This window comes from Orbilia oligospora (genome assembly GCF_000225545.1).
Source record: "Orbilia oligospora ATCC 24927 unplaced genomic scaffold scaffold00088, whole genome shotgun sequence".
Classification (NCBI taxonomy): Eukaryota; Fungi; Ascomycota; class Orbiliomycetes; order Orbiliales; family Orbiliaceae; genus Orbilia; species Orbilia oligospora.
The window spans coordinates 23,481-48,368 of NW_011645645.1; the positions used below are offsets into that span (position 1 = coordinate 23,481).

Genomic DNA, 24,888 nt, shown 5'->3' on the forward strand with positions numbered 1-24,888 from the left:
ATGTAGATATCAAAATCAACATAATAACTATTATCGAGTAAAGCGCAATGCGAGTACCATCCGCTTAGCCGTTGTAAAAGGAAAACTGTTGCCGCTCTGCTTGCTTGCGAGCCTATAATCCCAACCTTTTAAAAAAAAGAAAGGAGAAAAGAACAAAGGGAAAGGAAAAAAGGATTGAACATAATTCCCGAAAAAAAGATGAATTTGAGAGCACAGATACTAAGAAAGATGTAAGCTTCGGAATACAAATTTGAAAAGAACCTAAGCCTTCATCGTGATTCAAGCCTCAAACGGGATAAGGTCTAGAACAATATGAGCGAGATGTGGGCCTCACACAGGGCTTGAGTCTTAGGCGTGAGGTTTCGAACATAAACCTCAATGGAATGCCCGATTACTTTTGCGCTTGGGGTGTTAGAAAGTTGGTGTGGGCCCAAACGGTCCAAAATGGTTCCCAAACAGGATGTAAGTCCCAAATAGGACGTAAGTCCCAAACAGAACGTAAGTCCAAAATAAGATCTACATCGTAAAACGACCCGAATCCACTCTTAAATCAGCCAGAACTGTTGATAAAACAACTTAAGTAGGTATATTCAAATTTCGGAACTTAGAACGCCGATTTCAAATAGCCCCAAATAGGACACAAATCGCAAACAGGGCGTAAGTCTCAAACAAAACATAAGTCCCATATAAGGCGTAAATCGTAAAAAAACATAGACTTGCCCCTAAGCAGTCGGAGCTATCAGTAAGTCGTTTAAATGGACATATTCGGCCCTCGGAACTTAGATCTAAAACGGTCCCGAATAAGACATAAGTCCCAAACAAGACATAAGTCCCAAACAAGACATAAGTCCCAAACAAGATACAAGCTACTCGAGATGATGTCTCGTACGGCAGATTTACTCAACTGCCGAATTAAGTTGCTTCCAACATTAACAATACTAGTGGCAGCACTAGTAACGGTAGTGGGAGAATCATTCGTTGCTATGTAGACATAACTCTGACCTGAAGCCTGGTACTAAGGATCCGGCCGCAATGAGAGCCCAAAAACACTGTTATCAGGGCGAGCTTTAGTTCTGTCCTATTTGTGACTCAATTGAGAGCTTAATTTTACCTCTTAAACAAGGCACAAACATTATACAGAGTACAAACTAATTAGAGTGAGAATTAACTAATTCTAGGATCTAGCTTGAGCCCGCAATGCAGGTCTTATCCCCACTACATGATTGCTTAGCTGCTCAGAGCTCTAGAGGCATTTTGTGTTGTCTCGTAGCTATACTAATGCATTACTGCTAACCCTATGTAATGTATACATGCACTCGCGCGCGAGGTTTTGCAAAACCTCGTTGGGGTATTTGTAAGATTGTGCTCTGTAAAGCTAGTATTCATCATAATTAAAACCATTTGCCTAGAATATTGCATACTTTTATTACACGCTACATGTTTCGTGAATATCCTAGCAGCAAATTATGGGTGAAATTGTACGAAATATGGAGTGCGATGTGCCTAATTCGACATTCAGGGAACTTGAAGCTTCTAGACGGAACACGAAAGGGGACGAAATAATTAAGCTGTTTTACATGGAGGTGCTTCGGATGCATGATCACATTCAATAGTGTCCACGTTATTGCCTTCCGAGTTTCTGAGGGGTGTATCGGCGCCTTTTCTAGCGCTGCCGATCCGTGGCCTCTTGGTGCCGACGTTATCTTTCCGGTCTAGGTCGTCCTGATTGTCGTGATTCGCGGTTGTTCCTTTCATCTGCTCAGTCATCCGCTTCTGTTTTGCAACCTGCGAGCGTGCTTCGCGGTATGCTATGTGGAGGCCCTCGCGATTCGTTTGCAGACTTTGCCACTGTCTAAGACTTGCATTCTCGGCTCGCAGGTGGTTATTCTCAGTAATAAGCTGAGCGTTCTCGCGAGCAAGTTTTGCCTTGTCCGCAACACAACCTTGGTGTTGCAATTCGATTTTTGAGAGGTGCTGGTGTTCCCGCTCGATGACTTCCTTGATTTGAGAAAGCTGTAGACAAAGTGTTCTGGTATATAGTTCCGTATGGGTGGAAGGTACTCTGGACCAAGTCGGAACTACGGGGGAATAGGTTGGTGGCACCCCAAGGCTTCTCGATGGAGGTAGAGGAGACCTCCGATATTGTGGTAAGTAGAAGGTAGAGTTTATTTGTGGGGGCGGCGGCATATTGGGCTGGTTTGACATTTTTGGTAAGAAGTGGGATATTGCTTTAGTTTATGTTAATGAAGTAGGCCTTTCAAGGTATAAGTTTAGTGTTCGTCAATAGTTGGGGTTAGAAATAGGGAGCCTTATGGGGGTTGCTTTTGATTGATATAGCATACTCCTATCTTATGAGTCTAGTTTAGACCTCATCTAGAATATATAAGGGAGGGGCGCTGAGCCACATTAGAGTATCCCATCTAGCGAAAAAAAAAACACTGAAGAGTTATTGGTTCCATAATACCTAGATACCTCTATTCTATCACCTATATAAAAAAAACCCCGGTAAAATGGAGCAAGGCCCCCAGCCTACCCAACAAACGACAAATCCTGCCTCCACGGAAGCGGATCCGCCTCTTCCGAAATGGGTCATCGACGAGGATGACTATACGAACGTCGAAGATTTTGTATCTAGTTATCAAGAGGATGGATTAAAGTTGGAACAACTCCCAAAACTCGTGTTTAAAAATCGTTGCCTTGAGACAACGTATAGGAGTTACGCAGAATTCCTAGGGCGCGTTCGAGAAAAGAAGAGTAACCCGGTCTGGCAGTGGGTCTGGCTAGCTTGGCTCCAAGAACCAAGTTTGGAGGTTACGTACGACATTCTCGACGAATGGCTTCGTTCTCTTCCTGAATGCCCTTCTATGTGTAATGCTGTCTCTAATTTCGTTACCGATATTTGTAAAGAGGTTAAACCAGTGGGATTCGAGGACCTTGGTTTGGATTTGAAAGTCAATTACCTCAAATGGGTGATCTCAAACTACGAATTACTTAGACAATATCGGAAGAGTAATCATACTTTGGGAATTGCTTATCTCGGGGCGATTAGCCAAAAGATTCCAATTTTGTTCAGCCAGTATGACTTAGACACTATCACGAAGCGGGCCCCACCTTCAGGTCAAATAGATTCTGATGGATTTGTCGGCACAGAGCTATGGGACTGGGCTACAGCGATTTTTAGAGCCTACCCCGCGAACCCTAATACTTCAACTGGCTCTCATAGTTTCGACGCAATAAGGGGGGCCTTGTCAACGTGGTTTGGTTTGTTGGGAAGCTGGCGTAAGGCTGAAGTGGGTTCCCGGGTGCTGAAAGAACCCAGGTCAAAAGATGAACTAAAGGCGATCGATACCGAAATGAAGAGACTAATTACAGCTATATCGGCGGAGGATAGAAATATTTTTTTAGAAAATAAGTTACCAAATGAAGCGCCTGGAATGGGGACAAACCAACCCTCCACGCCTGATATCGAAGAGTCTGAGGAATCGGATGAGGGCCAGGCCGAAACACCTGGAGGTGAGGGCGAAAGTACAGAGACCGAAACAGGCCTGAACCACAGCAGATACAAGGAGATTGGGGATATTTTAGAAAACAATGCTATACCTGGCCGGGAAAAGAGAATGATATCCCTCGAAGGCTTGAGCATTGATGTGTCTAGAGCTACTCTAGCAGAGAAGATTGTGAATGGTGAGGTAGTGTTTGAGGTGGAGACTGATATACAAGAAAAAGACGCAGGTTTTCTCCCTGTAGCATGGCGGAAACAGGGCTTTGGGATCCAAATCCTTATCGAGATCGGGCCCCCGCATAGCCGGATCTATCGCCTTTTTCCAAAAAGCCAGGTACCATTGGCGATAAACCTTAAAGAATATCCAGATCTAGGGGACAAAGGGGGCCGGAAGGCCGGTAGTGTGGAGGTACGAAATGGCTCGCTACAGGTTGGGTTTTTGATTGGGGTGGCCCACAGCAAAGAACTTGGAGAGATCGAGAGCAAACAACAGTTCTTTGTTCACGTTCTTTGGAACGATAACAGTAGGTCATGGGAATTAGCGACTGGTCTTTACGGGATTAGTTACAAAGGGAAAAAGGGTCGCATGTGGTGGCGGACTATTATTCACGACCTGGTACGGGCGGCAGAGCGCAGGCTTATAAAATACTCACGTGAGGGGATTTTTAAGGTAAAGGTTGAACCTAATGATGATAATAATATGGAAAATTGAATTCTATTCAGATTTACCGACATGTAACTAATCCCAAATACAAATTGATACATCTGGCTTTCGAAATGTTATCAGAGTTGACCTTCTCGTGTAGTGAAAAGTGTGCCAGATGGCCATCTGAGCGGCTCGAACACTGGCGACGATGATTCGGGTTTATGCTGGGAGGTGTGACCGTTGCCTCCCAGGACATCCTCCTCTAATATCTTGATGGGGAACGAAAAGCCCTCCTCCCCTTCTCCGTCGTAAGCTTGCCTTGAATGATTTAGTATGTCGCCTTCAAAACCGTCACTGTCTAGTTGGGCAGTCGCTTTTTGCGATAGGTTTCGGTGTCGTGGTAGTGTTACATCAACCGAAGTGAAGATTTTTGGACGTGGATATGAGCTCTACCACCAATATAATTAGCTTACGATTTGAGAGGCGTTGAAACCTATACGTACTGTACAGAGTTTGTCGAAATCGAGGGGCTTGGGTGGCCAGTCAGACGAGTGCTCTGTTGTGTAAACGTAAAGCTGACTGTTTTCTCTGAGTACAAGGGAGAATATCTTAGCCCCGCATCTTTCTTCTAGTTCTTTGAACTTGTGATGGAGCCCTGTATGGAGACGTTTTCTGAATGTCTGGTTTCGGGCGATCGCGGTCCGTTGTGAGGATCTTAACGGGTTCGGGGTTGACATTTCACCGGCTGTAAATAAGAGCTACACGGGATGTGTGTCAGTGGTTGCCCTTAATTGAAAGCATGCGAAAAGAGGCTCATACTTATATGCTAGATTCGCAGGTATATATTTGCCGAGAGCTCGCCACTCAGTGCTAAAGAGAAACTGCAAAGCTAGCTAAACTTCATCCTCATTACACCAACGATGGAAGCGGGAAGTGTCGACAAACTGGCAAATTTGGCCGCTGTCCCCCTCTGGTATGGGCTTGGGTTGGCTGCGTGCGCAGTTTTGCTTTTGCTGTACCAGGTCTCTAAGAGTTGCATCGCCGGAATCAAAAAAGGGATCGTTTACATGTATGGATGTGTTCACCTGCACTCGCCTCTTCGCCTGGGGATAATCGGCACAACAACGAGAGGCCGCTTTGTGGCGTGGGGCCTTTTCGTTATCGCAAATGGTGTGGGGATGTGCCTGGGACCAAACAACACAACCGCCTGGCTTGTTCGAAGTGCAAGGATGGCGTCCATGAACTTTTTCCTCGTCGCATGCGGCGGGAAACTGAACTATTTGGGATACGTTCTCGGCGCCCCATACTCCCTGGCCGAGGCATTACACAAATGGGCGGGTTACATCGGTATCGTACAAGCAACCGTACACGCTTCAATAGCCATCGCACTTAAGAAACCTCAAGATTTATGGACAGATGCAGGGTTTTTAACGGTAGCGGGCTTAGTAGCACTAGCCGTATTGCTGTCGCTAAAGAACAAGATGTACGAAACACATCGATTCATCCATATTGCCCTTGCGATTTTCATTTTCCGCGGGTTCTGGGTTCATTCATGGGAGCATCTGCGTCCACAATATCCTATTACTTGCATTTCTCTCTGGGGCTCTGGTTTCCTGCTCACTAAGGCGATGCAACTTTATCGAATGGCTGTCGGAACCGGCTACGCTCATATACACGTTACACACTTCCAAGGAGCCATACAGCTACGCGTCGAGACTCGTCGCCCTTCCGAATTTCTTCCCGGCCAGTTCTTCTACCTTTGTATGCCTCGTGCGCATCCTTTCGCCTTTCTACAGTCACACCCTTTCATCATAGCCTGGTGGGACGGTATTTCTGGGGAAGGAACCAAAACCGTCTACCTTCTCATACAACCTCGACGAGGGTTTACTTCTCGCCTTTTGATGTTGGGTCATGCAATTTCTTACAGGGGATTTTTAGAGGGACCCTACGGGAAACGGCTTCGTCTGGATGATTATGGAACCGTAATAATTTTGGCTTCCGGTATTGGTATTGCTGGCGTTCTTCCATACATTAAGGACCTGCTATTAGGATTTAACGCTTCTAAGGCCAAGATTAAAAGATTGCATCTTATTTGGATACTTAGTGCTGAAGGTGAGCTTGGTTGACTCCTTTCCAGATTTTCAAGAAACCATCTCATTTTACAAGCGGAAGAAACCTGGGTCAAACCTTGGATGGATGAATTACTAGGGGAGGATCGCGCATATGTAAGCTTTTAGTACTCCGCGAGTTTAGTGAGAGCTACTGTTACTCATAAAGTACTAGATATTGAAAGTGTCCATGTATGTCCCAAACGGCTGGTCTTCCCCTGACGCCATCGCGGGTCGGACTGTCAACATTGGCGAACACGCCCGAATCTCAAAGACCTACACGAACCCTGATACTACGGCCATCTTAGAGACAGAGTTAAATAATAAAAAAGGCAGGGCCATATTGATATGTAAGATCACGAATACTCGCGCGATAGATAGGCTGGCCCCTAATTAATCACCGATTCAAGGTTGTGCGAATGAAAGTCTTGAGATGGATGCAAGGTCTCTGATTTCGAAGCGGCAGCATTCCGATGTAATATTTCGAACAGTTGAGTTGAAGCCGTTTAGCACTAGAGCTCCGCTCCTAAAGACTTCGGATCAGCACGAATAATCGCTCAGATATCGAATTACGCCCATGATACGGGGGACGCAACACGACACGGTCTGATAACGTAAACTTCGTTAATTGATTGTTAATTGTTGTAAGGTCGAGTAAACATGTATTCATAATATGCGAGAGTCTTGCTCTCAACGGTTTTCTTTTAAAACAGGACCAATAGATTTTATTTTACATATTCAATTTATATAAATTCGTTTGGTATTTTAAGCGGCGACTCGGTGGAAATAAAAATTGGTTCACACATCCGCCCACTGGCCAATCGGTTGGCTCTTCACCAGCTGATTGAGGGAGGTCGTGCATGGGGGATTCGGGGGATTCGGGGGCGGGTTGGTCAACGTCAGGTGTACCGACAGCTGCCGCTTGTAGACATTCACATATTGTTTTTTGTTGAAGTAATTGCTCTTCAACCTTTTTATTTTGCCGGATCCGACGGGTTTTCGATGCATTCTGTGATCGGCGGTGTCGCTTGGCCGACTCATCGCTGCTTATGCCGAACCAAGCTGTGTTCCTTTTACTACGCATTTGAAGACAAGCATCTTGAATTTTCCCACATCCTAGCTCCTCTAACTCTGCTGCAATGTCGCACCACTTTACTTCTAGCCGGCGTCTTTGTCGTAGAAATGCATTTTCTGGAAAAAGATCGGGATATTCAGCCGCAACTGACATCATGACTTCCGGGTAGACAGTTTTTGTATCTATCGTAGGGGTGCTCATATTTGGAGATGTAGCTTCGTTTGTGCTAGTGTGGTGATTTACTGATGTAGGCGGCTGAGACTGTGGGCTGCTGGTGTAATCGAAAAGAGAAGGATCTACTTCGGGAAGCCCATCTGTATATGTAGTTGAGTACCTAGGGTTTTGGTTGGGTTCATGATACTCGGGCAGAAAGGTATAGTAATCCATAACGAAGATCTATCAAAGGCAGATAATTCGGTGGTACTTTATTCTTTAGGTACTGGTCTATTCCTAGTATGCGCGGAACTGGTTTGTTATATATACATATTTTGACGGATAAACAAATACCGATGACGAGGTCAGCTCAGAGAATAGCAAGGGAATATGAGCTCCATCTTGATACGTATAGAAATACTGTTAGACTGTGAATATGACTAGGGTTCCACTAGCGCTACAAGTTACTAAGCTATTGTAAATATCTATGCCCCAAGTTCACCTTCGCTCTCCTCTGTCGGCGCCGATGCCGCATACCCAATTGAGATATCCTCCTGTTCTTCAGCTAGAAGATCTGTGAGAGCTACTGTCAGCGATCCCTCAAGCTCGTCTAATCTCAACCGTTCCTTGTGGAGTGATTTCCTTTCCACCTCAATCTGACCAAATAGTTCAATATTTGCATCCACCCAATACTGCTGGGCTAAAGGGCTTCCTGGCGCAATCTCTTCGAGTTGTTGGATGCGCTGCGTAAGGACTTTATTGATTTCTGCCTCGAGATCCGCGGCCCGGGACATGATGTCTCTAATTTTCTGATCAGCTTCGACTGTATAATCGAAGTAGTCGAGCGTGAGTTTTCTCTTGGTGTCGAGTTCGCTGATGTCTCGGTGATGCAAGTCGATCAGGATTTTTTGATCACGGCAAATGCTCTTCAGACGCCTTATCTCTTGATCTTTAGCCCGAAGTTTTATACGAAGAGATTGTAGTTTCCCTTGTAAAAAGTTCATGTCGGAGGCCCCGATCGGATCGAGGCGATCTTTGAAATCGTCAAGGATCTGTAGGAGTGCTAGGAGTTTCTCTTTCCCAGGGTTTGAGATTTTTGCCAGCTGCGATACAACCGGGCTTATGGTCGCATATCCGGAGTCGCTGGCGATTTTATCTATGGTAGTTGTTTGGGGAAAGAAATTTGAGTCGGCGTTATCCAAGCCTAGGCCGTGGAATTTTGGGTCAATGGGCGATCCCTCAGCATCCATAATTTTATTAGGAAGTGAACAGTAATGCAATACACGATCGCACGGTAATATTTAGATTAGAAATGGGGGTGCCGCAATGAAGAATTTGGAGACGGCACTGTACTGGATCTTAAGCTTATATAACCATCAGGCTCGGAAACGAACCCCGTTGGATCTAACATCAGGATAGTAGGTGAATAGTCCAATAGGTATGTCCGGATTAGTACGGGATTTTCCCGTAGGATAATTATGCGTATGGTAGCTCCCATACGAGAAAAGTATTTACGTGAATATCCCACATGGAGTAGGTGCCTGATTTGGCATTTCCAGTCTCTTGGCCAATATTCCCGTACGCTAAATTATACCCGGGAAGCCCCGTGCGCCGGAGTACCTTGCGGAACATTCTCGTAAGAGGACTACATCCCATTCGGGCCACCACAAAACGAGCCCCATAAGGTAGCCGAAAGGGCCTGTTTTTGAAATCTATATGAATGTGACGTACTCCAAGGACAGTGCACTCTACAAGTCACAAATATCCAGTCCACAAAATGATGAATCGCTCCAAAAGATATCGAAAGGTGGTAGACAACATCACTGTTGGAGACAAACGTTATTTTCACGTAAAACAAACAAAATTTATCTGGTTAGAGGAGAGTAAGGTGAAAGGCTCTCTTATAAAAAGTTACACAACTGCGGAATCCTCCGAGGAATATGAAGTGGAAAAAATTCTGGCCTGGGATACTGTCTTTGATCGATACCTAATCGAGTGGGCCGGATATGACCTAGCAAGCTCGACTTGGGAGCCAGTCTCCAATATCCGAAATGATGCGCCACAATGCATCAAAATCTTTCATCGGCAACTACAGCATGGTTATAAGACTGCACAGTCCGAAGTGGGATGCACAATTTGGGTGCCACAGGAGTTTGATCGTTGGGGCCAGGGAGACTTAGATCAAGAGCCTATCAAAAATGTAAGCAGCAGCTACTATATAAGCTTGTCCGAAAGACAAAAATAGCTAATTTTACCCCCTCAAGAGCGATAATGGTATTAAGGTCGAATCTGGCGAACCAACTGGCGATGAGGAGGGCGAATCCACGATTCCGTTATCAACGTAAGCTAAATTCCATCTTGATAGCGGAATGAGAGGGCTTTCCGTGCATAGCAAAACGGCTAGAGCTATCCTCAAGCGAACATGGGCTCCTCGTGCATATAAAACACTTCGGCGGTTTCTTTCTGGCGGGGCAGCGCACAGTATTCTCTAACAGACTCTTTATCTATCTCTGTTCATTTCGACGTACTAGTATGCTAGTCACAGCTACAAAAGGTCGATTCTTATCGGTTGATGCTACTTGACAATTGTTTGTGCAAATGCAGGTGCAAATATGTACGTACATGTATATGCATATTAGAGAACTAGCTATTCAATCACCATCTACGAGAGAAAAACGGGTTAAAATTACGGGTTTAAGGAACCAAGAACCCCAAACTGTTTGCTTACACGACTCTTTAAACGAGGCTTTGAAACAAAACCTGATGATCATAAATTTAAACAGTATAAAATACGAAGGAATTTGGAAAAGACCAATATAAGTTAGACATACCTACTTTAAAGAGAACGCACCGAACCTTCCGTATTTTAGCTCTAGAACCAGCCCAAAATACTTAGGGAAAATGTGGAGGATGAGGAAATATCAGCTCCGAATTTAGTTGATCTTACCTTGGGTAACTAAGAGCATCTGATAGAAATATATGCATTTGTAGAGCTAGAAAGGCGGCGTAGTCGCCCTAGAAAATAAACTAAATTTAGTACTTATACCCAACCAACCTGGTTTACGATATCTTCAAAAACACACTACCGGCGCCATCCAGAAAGGCATTTTCGCAAAGAGAAAAGGAAGATGTATTTCTTCTCTATCTCCTTCGGATATTAGAACTTTCGTTCTAAAATGAGCTGATCCGGAGGTAGGCTTGCCTGATCCTTGCCCGGCTCTGCTCCGGCCGCGGGCCGCAATCGAGAGTTATTGACACGAGGGCTATCGAAAAGACATAAGTAAAACTGCAATTCACGATAAAGGGTAGTGAATTGTTGATTGCGAATGCCAAAACGGACCATGATAAAATAAACCCATCATAAGAACTCTAGATACTCAAGGAATTAGCTAGAAATACGAATCCGATATAGGAATATAGAGAGCCTTCAAGTTCCGTGCTGAAACAAAACTGACACGCGCCGCCGAATCTCCTAGAAGATAGTACAAAGGGCATTGCGTTGGCGATTCAGCAACCTTGTCCTGAGAGTTAAAGTCTTCTTAATTTCATTCATCCCATGGCTTGGAAAGCATGATTCATGAGTTTTGAGGGGACATCGCTGTTCAGGGTTGGCCGCGAGATGCAACGTTCGGGATGTGTTGTTTCTCCAGCACACGACGTATTTGTAACAAATGGAGCAAAATCCTTTTTAGGGTCTTGTGTGGCCCCGACAATTTCGAGATATGATTTCATTTAAGGCCTGTCGTTTTGTTTGATGCTTATGTAGGACTTAATACTTTTTGTGTAGCGCTGCATATACTCCTCGGCGAGGTTTGGATGATCGACCACGAGCTTTTCATGTGGAAAGTGCCGTGATTCCATTCCACCTGATAGACCTGCTTATCGTCATTTAATCGATTATTGCTGCTTTCTAACGTACTTCCCAGTGAAGCTAATAGCTCTCGACGGAACTGGTAAAGATGTTATCGACATTTCAATGCGGTATCTCTTCGCGGACACAACGCTCATGGGTGATCATATCCACATCGGTTTCGAAGCCAGCATCGGAGTTATCGCCTCCGACAAAGGTATCGTTTTCATTTGAATCTAGTCTAGCACCTGGACAATCGTGAATGTTTACGATTTTGATTTATTCATACAAAGATTGTCCCGAAGAATTTGAACGAGTCCGTTCCAAATCACTACGAAGGTTAGCCATATCCATCAAATCTCACCAGGATTGAGCCGTAACCAATAACCTGTCCGGATCAACCACCCAAAATATTAGAGTCTTATCTGTTAAAATGTGACTCCTATAATCAGGGCCCAAACAGGTAGCATAAAGCATAATAAAAAAAGGGGGGTATGGGAAGCGAAGATATCGATAGTGTTAAAGCCTCTAGTGCCTAGGAGCTCTGATACCACTATTTCGCATATTTGTCCATTAGACCAATGAGTTGCTCGACCTTTGTGCTCTTGCGCTGCCCCTCTATAAAAACTCCTCCCTCCGTAACGTATCCCGGGACCACCATACGCAAGTCTGGGATACGGTAGCAGGACACCTTGGAATAAAACTAGGAAACCTTTAATTTGCTAAACTTCAGCGCCTGGTAGTCCAAAAAGAGTCCTAGAGGGGGACAATCTCAGGTTTATGCCCGTGGGAATCACCAATCTTCCAATAATGGTGTAGGGATCAAATACTAGAGGATCAAGCGGAGTTTTAGCGTAAATATTTGCGGCCGGGAGTAGCCACCTCCGGAGGCACTCCTCCGACAGCTGATACTTCACAAAGCCTTGCATAAAGCCTGCGGAGCGCCTGCAACGGGTGATGCAGCCATCGTGGGCTGGGTTTCGAATCGAAGTTTATGCGCAACCCTTGAAATGGTATGCATTCGTGATAGGACCGCCTCCGCCGACACCTCTATGCACCGAGAGTAGGATTTAAAAAGGGTCGAAAAACTTTATTTGATTAGATTCTCCTTTGCAATTCATCGAAGGATGCCGACGACAGAGCCGTATCACACACCATTCAAGTCGTTATACCAATCATCGCCATTCCATGCCGCCGTCTGTGCCAGCTGCCTATCTCGGGTTTATGCACGAAAAAGCTAGATGCGACCCCCCTGTAGGTGTAGCAAGCTGTAAATGCGCAGCTGAGCGATCAATTGTGTTATGGCCTTCTCGAGGCGACCGGCCATTGGGTACCCACCGCTCTCGATCCACCCTTAGGCCCTAAGAATGGAAATTGCATGATTAGTCGCTGTATATCCCCGTACATTGTGAAACGCTGAAGGGGCGAAGAATACGGCTGTGCATCTTTGTACGGCATGAGCCCCGAGGTATTTCATTTCTTCAATTCATGGGGGGGGTGGATGTCTATATAAGTATCATCCATCTTCCTACCTTTTCGGAGGTCTACTCTATTCCCTGAAAAACCAAACCAAGCAACCACTCTCTGATATTAGGATTATAAAACCTAACTTTGGCTCAGTCCATATCCTTCAGTCCCTAAGTCTTCTTCTTCTTTTTTTCATGATGGCCGATCCAATTACAGATTTAAGACAAGCCGGTGAAGCTTGGTCCCCACAATTTATTGACCATTATAGTCAGGAATGCTCTGTATCTTCGGAACCTAATCAGCTTTATGATCTTCTGTTTGAAGGGGTCGGTCCGTCGAGCGCGGGGCACGTCGAGGGGCTGCTGGACAGTAACCTAGCCTGGTCCGAAGAAAGAACTCCTACCCTGAATTCGGAACCAGCGGGCGGTTGCAATTCCCCTGCAGCTAAGCTCGCGGCACCCTTTCTGCCGTGGATGTTGGCGCCATATGAAGAGTTCCAAACCGATTGGAGCTCAGTTCCTGGGAGTTTAACGACTTTCGATATGCCGACACCAAAGCATCAAGAAACCACCACGGCGGTGGGATTATCCTCTTATAAGCCAGATCTAGCGCCTCCAGAACCTCGAAGCCCCGCTCAAAGCATTGGAATAGAAACTGGTAGTCATACTTTGAACTGGACGTCGCACAATCCCTCCTACGACGCCAATATCAAAATTCCCAAGCTCATTGCCGCACAGGTGAAGGATTTTGAAGCGCCAGTTCAACTTCCACCACTGAAAGATCTACTAAAAAATGCGACAACCCCAGTCGATACTGGTGTGAGCTCGGACTCGGGGATGACATTTACTGTAAAAAATAAAATGTTGCTGCAGTCTGTTCTCGAACCGAAAGACCATCAATTATACGTTCACGATGCACACGATGGTACCGCGGCGGGGTCCCATTTGTCACCTCGTGCCGAGATTAGTATACTTGATGGTCCCGAAAATTCTGATTCAAAGATTATTCCCGATCCTGAGGTCAGCGAGCTCCAGTCAGAAGTAGAGCGTGCCAGTACACCAACGCCAGATAGTAATGAACGCGCCGATCTACCGAAAGAAATTAAACCTGAAATTGTACCTTATGAAGGGCAACCTCCGACAAGTGGATTGGAACTTGCAACGATAGATAGCAACGGTGAAGAGAATACGTTAGAAATCAGCACAGTTGCCGGCACTGAACGGGAGGCAACACCTATACCCCAGATCTCTACCGAGGTTATAGATTTAACTGATACGAAGTCGGAAATCGGCGATCCCGATGATATAAAAGAGGAAACAAGCAGGCGGTGTGATGCCTCCAATAAGATGGTAGATCCGATCAAAGTTAATAAGAACAAAAGAAAACGAAGCAATAGGTCCAACCTAGCCTCCAGTTCTGGAGCTGGTAGCTCGCCTCGGGAAACTAGACCTCTCAAAAGAAGGAAGAGGGTAGATTCGGTGCAGGACCTCCACCACACGCCCGTGGCAGGAACAGAATTTGTTGTTATGGAATTTCCAGAAGGGCCCGTGTACATGAAACGCATCCGATTAGCTGACGGATCTACCTCAATGAAAATGGCGAGTGAGAAGGAGATAGAAGCTTTCACCAACGGAACACCAGCACCTTTAGCCACGGTACAATGCGGGAAAATTTTAAACCACTCTCAGGGCGAAGGGGGTCTCAAGTCCAGCTGCGTATTGACATACACTTGGCGGTGGCAAGATGGAAGCGAAATCGAGATAGAGGAGAATGGATTGGATGCTGGGCTACTCAAAAAATATTGGAAAAAGAAGGGCCCGAATGATAGCCGATTTTACTACTGTTTTGTGCCAAATCCATGTCAAATTTGCGATCCCATTTTGGAGATACTCAGATAGTTAGACTCATATTTTGTTTTTTAAAACCGTACCACAAATCTGTATTTCAGTATTACTAAGTTACCTTCACTGCTGGCCCTACCTCGTTTCTTTTTTCGGCGTACAAGTGCTCAAGTGTAAGTGCGATGAAGCATTTCGGACTTCTTAGTACATGACTTTCGACATCGCATAGGGACTTCAAGTCCTAGAAGCATACAAGCGACTAGCCGCCAGATGAGTAATACAACAGAAACAACACATTTCAGTCCACAGTGCGCCCGCTGCAACGAGCAATGTTATATAAGACGACCGTGTCGCTCGATCTCGCAACCAGCATCGACCAAGCCAACCAATAAAAATTAGTAGGATGCCGGCGACAGAAACTTTATCACCCTATACTCCGGAAAGTCTGTTAGGACGATTGCTATCTTTACCACTAGAGATAATTCAGCTTATCTTACTATTCTTATCTCTGAACGACCTGCAAATCTTTCTTGTACTGTGCGAGAACTATCTGAAGCTATGTAGAAAAACAGAAATATTCGAGTTCCTAGACAGAGGAGCGGAGTTCCCTTGGAAAACACTCAAAAGGAGAAGCTTGTCACCTAGGTCTCTCACATCCGAGTTCCCAAAACTATATTCCCCTACACACTGTCAGATACGCTTATTTCCTAAGAGGAGGCAGCTCGTGATCAGCAACCTCATATCTTGTTTGGATTCGGGAGCGGGGTTCTCCCCCGCATTGGGGAGAGCGTTAGCTTGGTCAAAGATCTGTTTCGGCAACGGTACGTACAAACCATCCATATTAGAGCCCTGCACACATCATCATTCACTATAACCCCCATAGGCAAATACGATATAAAGATACCCGAGCTCTGCCAGATTAGACCTGAGTTTGATCGAATAAGACCGGAGACAGTTCAGATTCCCTGGTCTTGTCTAAGTCGGATGTCTAGCGAACCAGCCCACAGTTCACTAGCAGCACGCAATCAATCCCTGTTTAACTGTATGAAGTTAATTACGGAACTTAGAATAGTTCTGAACTGTGAAGTCTCTGGGATGTCAGCTGCCCTCGAACAACTACCGCAGTTGAAGATTTTACGTCTCATATACCCCTCCTACGAGCGGAAGATATTCTGGGTGGGGCGTTATCTCCCTTGCTTCCGGTCCCTGCAAGTGCTCCAGATTGTGAATTCCCCTCCTATCAGGTTAACAGAACTTGTAGACTTCGTGGTATGCAAATTCTTTCCTCGCTCCAATGGACCTCTGTGACAGTTGGCTATTCTAACTAGAATTGGGAAGTAGGAAGTCGCGGTTGAATGTCACAGCTTAGGGAAATTGGCTCTTACATTGCACAAAACCACAGCGGGTGCGATTTCATTCATACGTCAGTACGATTACTACAAAGGCCATTGTAATAGCGCATCAAGCACGGATTCAGCTGCGAATGACCTAAGCAATATACTCTCAGGCTTTTCGAGAAGGAGATCCTTTAGATACGGCTATATCGAGGCGGTGGATTATGCTCAAGAGCCTGGGCAGGCTCATTCTATCACAAGGCATCTCTGGGATACCGCAGGTGACCGGTTCAGGATGAGATATCAGAGGAAGGACCTTCTAACAGGCCTGGAGTACCAAAGAGATCTATAAAATATCTCTTTGGCCATTACCTGCGTGTCTCAACTTAGCTTTCCAGATACCCTTATGGCTTCGCTGTGGCCCTCTAGGGTCTTCTCTTTGTCGCTTGCATATTTAGGGGCTCAAAAGCCTCAGAAATATCAGCACGTACGATTAACGCTCTAGAGCGGCTGTAAACAATGGAGGACTGGTGTATGGCTTAGGTATATAATCCAAGGTCCCCACCCTGTGGTAGCGCATACAAATATACCTCACACCTAAATTAGATGCTATTTAATCTTGATTCCCTTGTATGTTCTAGATATATCAACTGTACTATCGGCAATAAGTTCTACATTATTGGAGCCCCCATCTCGCGGCGCTCTGGCGTATCATGTCTGCAAGGGAAACGTTGCCGGTTAGCTATGAGTGTCACCGTAGATGCATTACTGTAATAGCGCCAACGTGGCCTCGTGGGTCTTTGCTTCTGTGTGGACCTTCGAAGATCTGCGCTTCATCACACCAATGCTCCCGCAGCCGGATACTGGCGATGAGCCCGGCATCTCGGCGTCGTGCAGCGGCTACCAAAATCTGCTATTTTGAGGTATAGAGGAGTGCAAAGGTATCCTGGTGGAGCTAGGCTACTACAGACATGTATCTTGGTTTCACATTCATTATCACTACATGAAGTTTATGAGAGTAGCGTGCTCGTATAGTTTCGAATGTATAGTACATGAGCGAGGGTGGGCGATATAGGGTGCACGGGTGTGTACAGGTCATTTGCGGGAAAAGGAAAAAAGGAACGTTAATTCGCCTTGAATAAGGATCGGGGTATTTCACCAGAATGAAACGGACAGCAGGTGAGGTTAGTCGAAGCCCAACGTAGGAAGGTATTACGCAAGGCGAGTTACCGGAAATAAAAGAGTGGTTTTGGTACTGCAGACGTGTCAACCCTTTCGTAGACGCCGATTTACAACACTAGATCGACTGACTGCGTGCGTTGCGCATCGATCTAGGATTGATACCATTATAACAGGCACCAGCCTCAAATCTACGAAAACCACAAATCTCTATGGCCTAATATGTGATAAGTTTCAGTAGCGAATTTCAACAAAATGACTATGGGCTCCTGCAACTGGGGCTGTCAGTTTCATAGCACTTTCCCTTGCAGAGCGGCTTGTAGTGCTGGAAACGGTGTGCAATGTTCGACAGTGGCGACATTGAGCCAAGACCAACACCGCCATTCTGATCGGCGCCAAGACCACTTCGTGTGGTGTGGCAACAGTGCACATGACCATCCGCATGTAAAAACGCAGTATAGCATCGATAATCAAGAACATACCACCAGATCTCAACCTTGATACTCAATATGCTCGGAGGTCATTCAAATAACAGAGCGAATGAAGTTAAAGAGCTGGGTAGCTTGCTCGTGGGACTCGCGAGTAAGTCTGGCATCGTCTATGCACCATTACGTTACCACTGATTGCTAGCTAACATGGCGGGGATATAGACGATGCGCAGCACCAGGGATTGGATATCTCTGGGATCTTCAGACAGAAAGTCTGCCACTTTACCGGACATCCAGCATTAAGTTCTAGAGCTAATCTATGGAAAATGACGAGCACCGAAAGACGAGATATCATTTCACTCGCCAAGAACGGAGGTATCGAAGTTAAAGATGGCCCACGCCCGACAGCGGAAGATACAACAAGTCGCCCGGACCAGACATGGGATGTTCTAGAACAGATATCCTATGAACCCTCAAGCGCTCGCACTCTACAGCACACTGAACCCGCTCTACGTCCTCCACATATTCTTGTTGAAGACGCAGCGTCGGAGTTGGAAAACATGAGGCGAGCTAGGGATAACGCATTAATAGAAGTAGAGGAGCTTAAGCAGCGGGTCGGGTTGCTCGAGCGAGAACGAGATGACGCAATAAAGGCTTGTAATAATCTCAAGAGCGCCAATCATCGTCTTGAAGGCAAGATTGAGGGAATGAAAGATGTAGTCACCACTATCGCCCAAAAATATCGATAACGGAAAATGAGCCTTGAATTCAACTGTTCGCATGAAAAGCTGTTTCGAAATCGTAGGCTGGGCAAGTTTGATAGAAAGGTCGAATTTAAACGTAGGGATGCATCAGGCTATCAGAAAGTCGGAGCAATAAACTCCCCGAGCACGCCAAAGTAATTCGGCGTCGCTGGATTCAACATGGACCCAAGAGGTTCATAAATGCTGCCACCTCCTTGATAGGTTCTGGAAGGAACATAAAATTCTCATCCACTATCCCTCACATCTAACAAGATCAGTTTCAAACTTCTTCGATAATCGCGGCGTGCCCCAAGATGACAGCAATTCGGTCCCCCATTCTTAAACAAACCTGCGGCTTTAAACCTCAGAAGCCCTCTCGAATTCCTCAGAGAGTAAATCGCTCAAGCAATCCCGCGTCTCGATATAAGACTCGGGACTACGAAGTTTCTTCGCCTCTTCCCGCTGAGGTTACCCGTTGTATTCTCATTCGAACCCAAACCAACACTCTGGGGCGTGTAACCGCCAACGAATATATATCAAACCAAATACATTCTCTGAACGGGGAGAAAGAAGATCTCCAGCGGAGATTGGTAGTCATCGAAGCGAAGATACTAGCTCTCAATCAGGCCGCCAGTGCTCAAACATCGGATACCGCAAAAGGGGGGATTCAGACCCTTAGTCCTTCCTTCGAAGATGATTTGTGGGATAAGGAATGTTTTGGGATGGGTGGGGTCCAGGACGGAAATGATGAAGTTGGCCCTGCTCTACGGGCACTGGGTCAGGCAATCAAAAATTATCAATCCCAAATATGTCTTGATGCCACCCCAATCTATACGCCGTTTATATAGCTCCTTGTCGTCGTTTTGCCTATTTCTCATCTTACCCATAGCTCGCTTCCTGCCATTTGTTGATTTACTTAGTTCATTCGCCGGAGCTAGATCATCTCCACATATCAGCTAAAGCGCTACCGCAGGCACCAATCGAATATAAGGGATTCCTGAAATCTCGTCGTCACGGAATGTTTGAGGCATTCATAAATCCCAGTCTATTCAGTAAAAGATGATATCCATATACTCGGATCCACCTGTTGTAGCTTCCAGCGGGGAGAAGGGCCGGGTCAGTCTCGGGGCGGAATATCAAAACATGACTATTGCTCCGAGATTCAACGGTCTGAATAATAAAGGAAACGAAGCTCAATCCCCAGATTGTATTCCGGTCAAAGTCTTTAAGATTGAACGGGAATCGTAAGGCAGCGTTTAACTATATGAAAGAAATGCGGCTTAAAGGAGCGATAGTAAAGAATTTCGTCGAAAAGTCCGCATTATAATACCGCATATGCATCTGTTTAAACGGTTGCTAGGAAGGGGGTGGAGCTATCAATATGAGCCGGGTGGTATTGAAAGGTGATTCCTAACGAATGAAGGTAATGATTCAAGACGATTTTCGTTCAAAAATAGCTATTCGGAGGAAAGGACGAACCTTTTCACCTTTCTGAAGGCGAAATGGGCGTCTTTGAAATCTTACGACAATATTTTTGCTTTCGATATACATCAGATCCCTTAAAACGAATATTAACAATACCGATTTGATCAAAATTGCTTGGAAAAAAGTCTCAGGTTGACGACTCGGCTTAGCCGTAACTATACCAATTCAATTGATAAACCAAAGGATCCCGGTACGGTAAATTCATAGCGCTAGTACGCTAGCCGAACGGCGAAAATCATGGATATAGAGCCGCTCGAGTATGCTCAATATCTAGTGTTCATATCGTCATACTTGCACTAGTAGTCTTAGAAACCAGAGTTGACCTGGGTGCATAGACAGACTATTCTCCTCTAAATCAGGTCTCAAGTTAAGTTCTAGACAATGTGACAGTGTCAGTTCAGGAGGTAATATCAAGCCAGCAAAGTCCACTATTAGTTGATTCCTCAGCTACACTGAGCGAGCACCGAGCACCTGTGTCATGCATTATGAAATGTTACTGGTGCCTTTGGGGGGGCCGGTGCCGTGGCATAGCGTTGTTCGATCTTAATCTGTTCCATTTTAATTGTGTAGGGGATTTGCCATCATGTAGAATGAAATTGTTGATCGCCTTTTGGGCCATGACGAGGTGGACGATATTGACTAAATAAAGGGGCATTGTAACTCCTAGCTATTTTATCGATTGGGGGTATGTTGCAAGATATTGAAGATAGACTTGTTGAAGGTTATAGCGTCGGTCTATGGATGTGTTTCGGCTCGGATATTTGCCTAAGGGCTGGGGATGACGTTGATTGCATATAATGAGACCTTATTTGGCATCATATTTGAGATATAAAAGCCTCGTTATTTCCAGTTTTTTGTACTGCGAATTTTCGCTACGCAGAACACCCAAACCCTCAGCTTCTTTGACTAGACATCAATATACACCGGAAAACATAGACAAGCCTCCACTATGCATAAGATAACTTTTTCTCTTGGACCTTTTTTTCAGATAATCATTTTCACGGTTTCATTTGTACTAGTGAACTCTCAGAATGCAACTGTTCCCCGGAATCTACCAAATAATTTGGCCCAAACCAGCATAGATGGGTGGTGTTTAGCTGATAATCAACTTGAAAGCTCCCGCTTTCCAAGTAACACAGCGCTCGGGTTCAATCCCTGTGATTTCCTTAAATTTCTTGGCACTCCCGGCCGTTACCCGAGCTTCCAGTGGGCCTCTAAAGGTACCTGGATATCTGAGAATACGACGTCTGTTTATTGGGAGGGTAATATCGCGAACCGCCATACCAAAAAGTGTTTAAAATACGAATTTGGAAATGGGGGATCAGTTATCGGAGTTCCAATACCACCACGAGGTTCTCAAGCTATTGTTGGAAATCTCTCGACGACCACCTGTTCCTTCGCCAGCGGAAAACCAACAATCGCACAAGCATTTCGGTTCTATAATTGGACTACGAAATATCTTATTACTACGGCGGATACTACCCAGGCTTGCCAAAACAAGGCTGCATCCCTTGAAACTTCTTTTGGCCGAGTATGGCTGGGATGCTCGAATAGTATCTCGGGTTCCGCGATGTGGGATATTGGGCCGACTCTTCTAAGGGTAGCTTTTAAGATCTAAACACCTATAGCAGGATAGAAAATGCGTATAGTGTAGCAAAAATCATAGTTTATATTGTTTAAGTAGATATCACGGTGTAACGATACAATTTACCAAAATGATTGTGAGGACGGAGGTCAATCCTGATTGGTAGCACATTGTTGAGTGCTGGTGTGTGGACGCTTACCCCCGCTCTGGTAGAATGGGCCAGCACTTCTTCACTTTTAAATTTAACATTGCGATTGAATAAAGATACAGGGTTTCTGGCTATCTAGCTACAGTAGCAGGCTAATCTAGTCATACCGCATTCTGATATCGTGCGATAGCTTCGACCAAGCGGTATCTTGCGTACTATGTTCCTAGATTCGTTAACACGCTAACTTCGGACGCTGTTCATTTTGGTTGTGATGGGGGCTCACGCCCTTGCGACAGCTTGAAATCTCGAGGTTGTCGGAAATAGTGAATGTCCGTTGAATCCAATTCATCTATTTCTTTACAACTTCAGATTCAATATGCTTGCCTGAGTATCAATTTCCACAAGAAATACCCAGCGTGGTAAATCTTGGTCCTGCGATAACAGCGCGCCCCGTAGAGTAATCAGCTGTCTTAGCAACAGATCATTCGTTTTCTGTGACTGTCTTGGTGACATCCTTGCTAGGCCGGATAACGGTCTGCGTAACGGTTTCGACCTCCGGTGTATCCTTGCCGGTAATATATATACTGCTGACACCCGACACCTTTCGTTTTGGTGAGCTCAAGACCTGCCTTGATATTATCTACATTACTCTCCTCTGATCTCCTGCAAATTCAGAATTTTGTTCCAGATTAACTTTCTCTTCATTATCGCAACATGTCCTGCGAAGATGCGAAAGCCACTGCCTCGTTTGCCTCGGGATACCAGCCCACCCCCCCAACTTCCTCGTGGGAACTCAAGATACCCTCTGAGATCCGTGTGAAGGTGTGGAGAATCTACCTCGATGCCTATTTCAATACGTCTGGTTTTTGCAAAACAAATTTCAACCTAAATCACAACCAGGAAGGATATCGTCCTCTTTCTGAATATTGGAAAATCAGCAAAACCACATCGTCGGACATCCTATTCTGCCTAAATTTGCCATTAAAAAATACCCCTGCGCAGAGCTTCCAATCGGTACTCGGGTACATACGTGCACTCTCCCAGATACCCAACGGAAAATTTATCCCGTATATCCCTGGGATACTCGACATAGATTCTTTAACATCATACCGCGGCCCAATAAGCTTTTTTGAAATACTCAAAGAAATAAAAGTTACTGGGGTATTAGGCATGCCAGCTATGAGAAGACTCTTCGAAATTTCCCAAAGCCACCAGCTAAAGAGCTTTAATATTCATGGACCTGCCATAGGGCATGCGGATAACACCGAGTCATCTTGTGACTTTTGTTCTATTTGCATTCTCGAAATGCTGGGAAAGCATTCGCCGGGTATAGAATCGATCCGCATTCGGACTACCGGAGATCCATACTCTCAATATATGGGATACTGCAAAGCTGATTTGACCATCATGAAATCGGTCAAACTTCAAAGTTTAGAAATGACATTTGTTCCAAGACTCTTTAATCGGGGAAGTGATTTGCTTTACATACTCAAAGCCCCTCATTTAAGGGAGGCTACTTTCTATAAGGATGGCCTTAAGTTCAGTGATACGAATGTCAGCAGTTAAACCACTCCGGATCAAATGCGCATCTCCCTGGCTAAAGTTCAGGCTAAGTTTCCATACTGACGACCCATACCATGTTCGAATCGAAAGACTATCTGAATAGTATTCACGCATACACAATGTAACTAGTTTTCTCACGTTCCTTCTATTAGCTAGCACCGTATTAATCATATGTTTTTGTGCAAGCAAGTTTTCTTTGCCCCAAATCAAAGAGTCGGACTTAAGCTTTCGAACATTGTTGCAAAGATTTGAATATACGGCTCCCATCATGCGGGTAACATTCAGTGCAGGCATTCAAGACCGCCTACCCCCTGTCTCTTCGCTCCTCGAGGAACCCACCGATTAAACCGATCTTCAGACTAGGCAAGGCTTTTAGCGAGCTTGTTGCGTTGCTTATCTTGCGTACGTAGATATTCAAATCCGGCTCTCTAGCTCTTAACATTAGATCATTTGCTCTCCGTCTTAGTTGTAAGCTTTGTATCTTCGTAGATGCCCCGATTGTCATTAAATAAGCTATTGGCGAAGCTTCGCCATCACTGAAATCCCCGACTCACAGGTACGGGTCACCATCGGCGACCTTTCAGAATAGCCTCCCCACAGCCGAACACGACTCGATAACTCGGCTCGGAAATTAATCATCGAATCCGAATTTCATCCCAATCACCCCGAAATATCAAATTCCTCCCATAAAACCACAACCTATGTCAGAGAAGATGCGGCACCATTCCTCTAACACATCTTCAATCTTCCTAATTACTATCGTAGGGTCATTTAGAAAGCGCAGAGCTAGTGATACTAACAATGAATTCGAACTTAAGTCCACCTAGCCTCATTCCCAGATATCACAAAGAGAGGCATGGCCCACCCTTTCACAACCCAATCTTGATGGATTAGCTTTCCCATTTCATGTATAAATATATAGGTAAATAAGTGTAGTCATGTTGATATACAAGAGTGCGCAAGTGGCAACGAAACGTAGATACAAGCCTGTGTATTAAGCCAAGGGTTGGCCGATCAAATGTAGAAATACCACGTTGGCGCAATATAGCTATGCGATGCAATCATTCGTCTCTTAGCTCCAGTAGTACTCATGAGCCTATGGTGGCCAAACCAAACCGTTATATCAGCAGTTGTAACTCAAGCATTGCGCATCGAGCCCAGCCCACGGACGCCTTTTCCCCCTCCGTTTGTTCTAACTGACCTCTTAAATCATTGCACCTGCGAGTCACCGAACTCTAGTCATCGTTTTCTTTAGCTCTAATTACAGATGGAGGGGCTATCCCGTCAATTCGAAATGGAACTCAATGTATAAAGGCCGGCAAAGGGTACGATTGCTTGCTCCTGCAGCCGATACCATAGACTAACGCGCAGGTTTCATATATAAGTGAATGTGTGGTTACGACGCCGCCTTTCGAGACTTCAAAAATAATTTCGAACTATCTACTCTCCGGCCTTTGGCCTGCTGTACTCAAGGTTAGTCTTGAACCGCCCCTATATTTGATCTAATCGACGATTCGGACCGTTTTAGTATCTAACACCTGTCAACCCCGTAAGCGCGCGAGGAAGGCCCTAGTCTTTTGTTCTTTGAACAGCCGGCCCCTTCCTGCTGAACTCTAGTCTAGTTTCGTCCTACAAACTTATTTACTTTTGAAGTGATATCATTCTTCTTTTAAGAGTCAAGCTGAAAATTCAATTATCTGCATAACATAGAACTAGGTACATTCGCACTGGATGAATCACCCAAGTGCCTATCAAGATTGCATTAAATTCATAATACTGAG

General features: G+C 45.2%; 10 protein-coding genes across 10 annotated transcripts; 6 read left to right on the forward strand and 4 right to left on the reverse strand.

Annotated features, from left to right (window-relative positions):
* Positions 1-1,563: 1,563 nt before the first annotated feature.
* Positions 1,564-2,205, reverse strand: AOL_s00088g13 (uncharacterized protein; the record flags this gene model as incomplete). The annotated part of the gene is made up of 1 exon (XM_011125710.1): positions 1,564-2,205. One exon carries the CDS (start codon positions 2,203-2,205, stop codon positions 1,564-1,566), a length of 642 nt encoding a protein of 213 aa, XP_011124012.1.
* A 305-nt stretch (positions 2,206-2,510) lies between these two features.
* Positions 2,511-4,214, forward strand: AOL_s00088g14 (uncharacterized protein; the record flags this gene model as incomplete). The annotated part of the gene is made up of 1 exon (XM_011125711.1): positions 2,511-4,214. One exon carries the CDS (start codon positions 2,511-2,513, stop codon positions 4,212-4,214), a length of 1,704 nt encoding a protein of 567 aa, XP_011124013.1.
* A 71-nt stretch (positions 4,215-4,285) lies between these two features.
* Positions 4,286-4,885, reverse strand: AOL_s00088g15 (uncharacterized protein; the record flags this gene model as incomplete). Its single annotated transcript, XM_011125712.1, has 2 exons — positions 4,286-4,597; positions 4,622-4,885. The coding sequence occupies 2 exons, from the start codon at positions 4,883-4,885 to the stop codon at positions 4,286-4,288; spliced, it is 576 nt and encodes a 191-aa protein (XP_011124014.1).
* A 183-nt stretch (positions 4,886-5,068) lies between these two features.
* AOL_s00088g16 (uncharacterized protein) lies at positions 5,069-6,274 on the forward strand (the record flags this gene model as incomplete). Its single annotated transcript, XM_011125713.1, has 1 exon — positions 5,069-6,274. The coding sequence occupies one exon, from the start codon at positions 5,069-5,071 to the stop codon at positions 6,272-6,274; it is 1,206 nt and encodes a 401-aa protein (XP_011124015.1).
* Positions 6,275-6,986: 712 nt separating this feature from the next.
* AOL_s00088g17 (uncharacterized protein) lies at positions 6,987-7,718 on the reverse strand (the record flags this gene model as incomplete). The annotated part of the gene is made up of 1 exon (XM_011125714.1): positions 6,987-7,718. One exon carries the CDS (start codon positions 7,716-7,718, stop codon positions 6,987-6,989), a length of 732 nt encoding a protein of 243 aa, XP_011124016.1.
* A 251-nt stretch (positions 7,719-7,969) lies between these two features.
* AOL_s00088g18 (uncharacterized protein) lies at positions 7,970-8,734 on the reverse strand (the record flags this gene model as incomplete). The annotated part of the gene is made up of 1 exon (XM_011125715.1): positions 7,970-8,734. One exon carries the CDS (start codon positions 8,732-8,734, stop codon positions 7,970-7,972), a length of 765 nt encoding a protein of 254 aa, XP_011124017.1.
* A 527-nt stretch (positions 8,735-9,261) lies between these two features.
* AOL_s00088g19 (uncharacterized protein) lies at positions 9,262-9,829 on the forward strand (the record flags this gene model as incomplete). The annotated part of the gene is made up of 2 exons (XM_011125716.1): positions 9,262-9,684; positions 9,749-9,829. 2 exons carry the CDS (start codon positions 9,262-9,264, stop codon positions 9,827-9,829), a joined length of 504 nt encoding a protein of 167 aa, XP_011124018.1.
* A 3,169-nt stretch (positions 9,830-12,998) lies between these two features.
* Positions 12,999-14,699, forward strand: AOL_s00088g20 (uncharacterized protein; the record flags this gene model as incomplete). The annotated part of the gene is made up of 1 exon (XM_011125717.1): positions 12,999-14,699. The coding sequence occupies one exon, from the start codon at positions 12,999-13,001 to the stop codon at positions 14,697-14,699; it is 1,701 nt and encodes a 566-aa protein (XP_011124019.1).
* A 2,965-nt stretch (positions 14,700-17,664) lies between these two features.
* AOL_s00088g21 (uncharacterized protein) lies at positions 17,665-18,332 on the forward strand (the record flags this gene model as incomplete). The annotated part of the gene is made up of 2 exons (XM_011125718.1): positions 17,665-17,737; positions 17,806-18,332. 2 exons carry the CDS (start codon positions 17,665-17,667, stop codon positions 18,330-18,332), a joined length of 600 nt encoding a protein of 199 aa, XP_011124020.1.
* A 308-nt stretch (positions 18,333-18,640) lies between these two features.
* On the forward strand, positions 18,641-19,174 carry AOL_s00088g22 (uncharacterized protein; the record flags this gene model as incomplete). The annotated part of the gene is made up of 1 exon (XM_011125719.1): positions 18,641-19,174. One exon carries the CDS (start codon positions 18,641-18,643, stop codon positions 19,172-19,174), a length of 534 nt encoding a protein of 177 aa, XP_011124021.1.
* Positions 19,175-24,888: the final 5,714 nt, after the last annotated feature.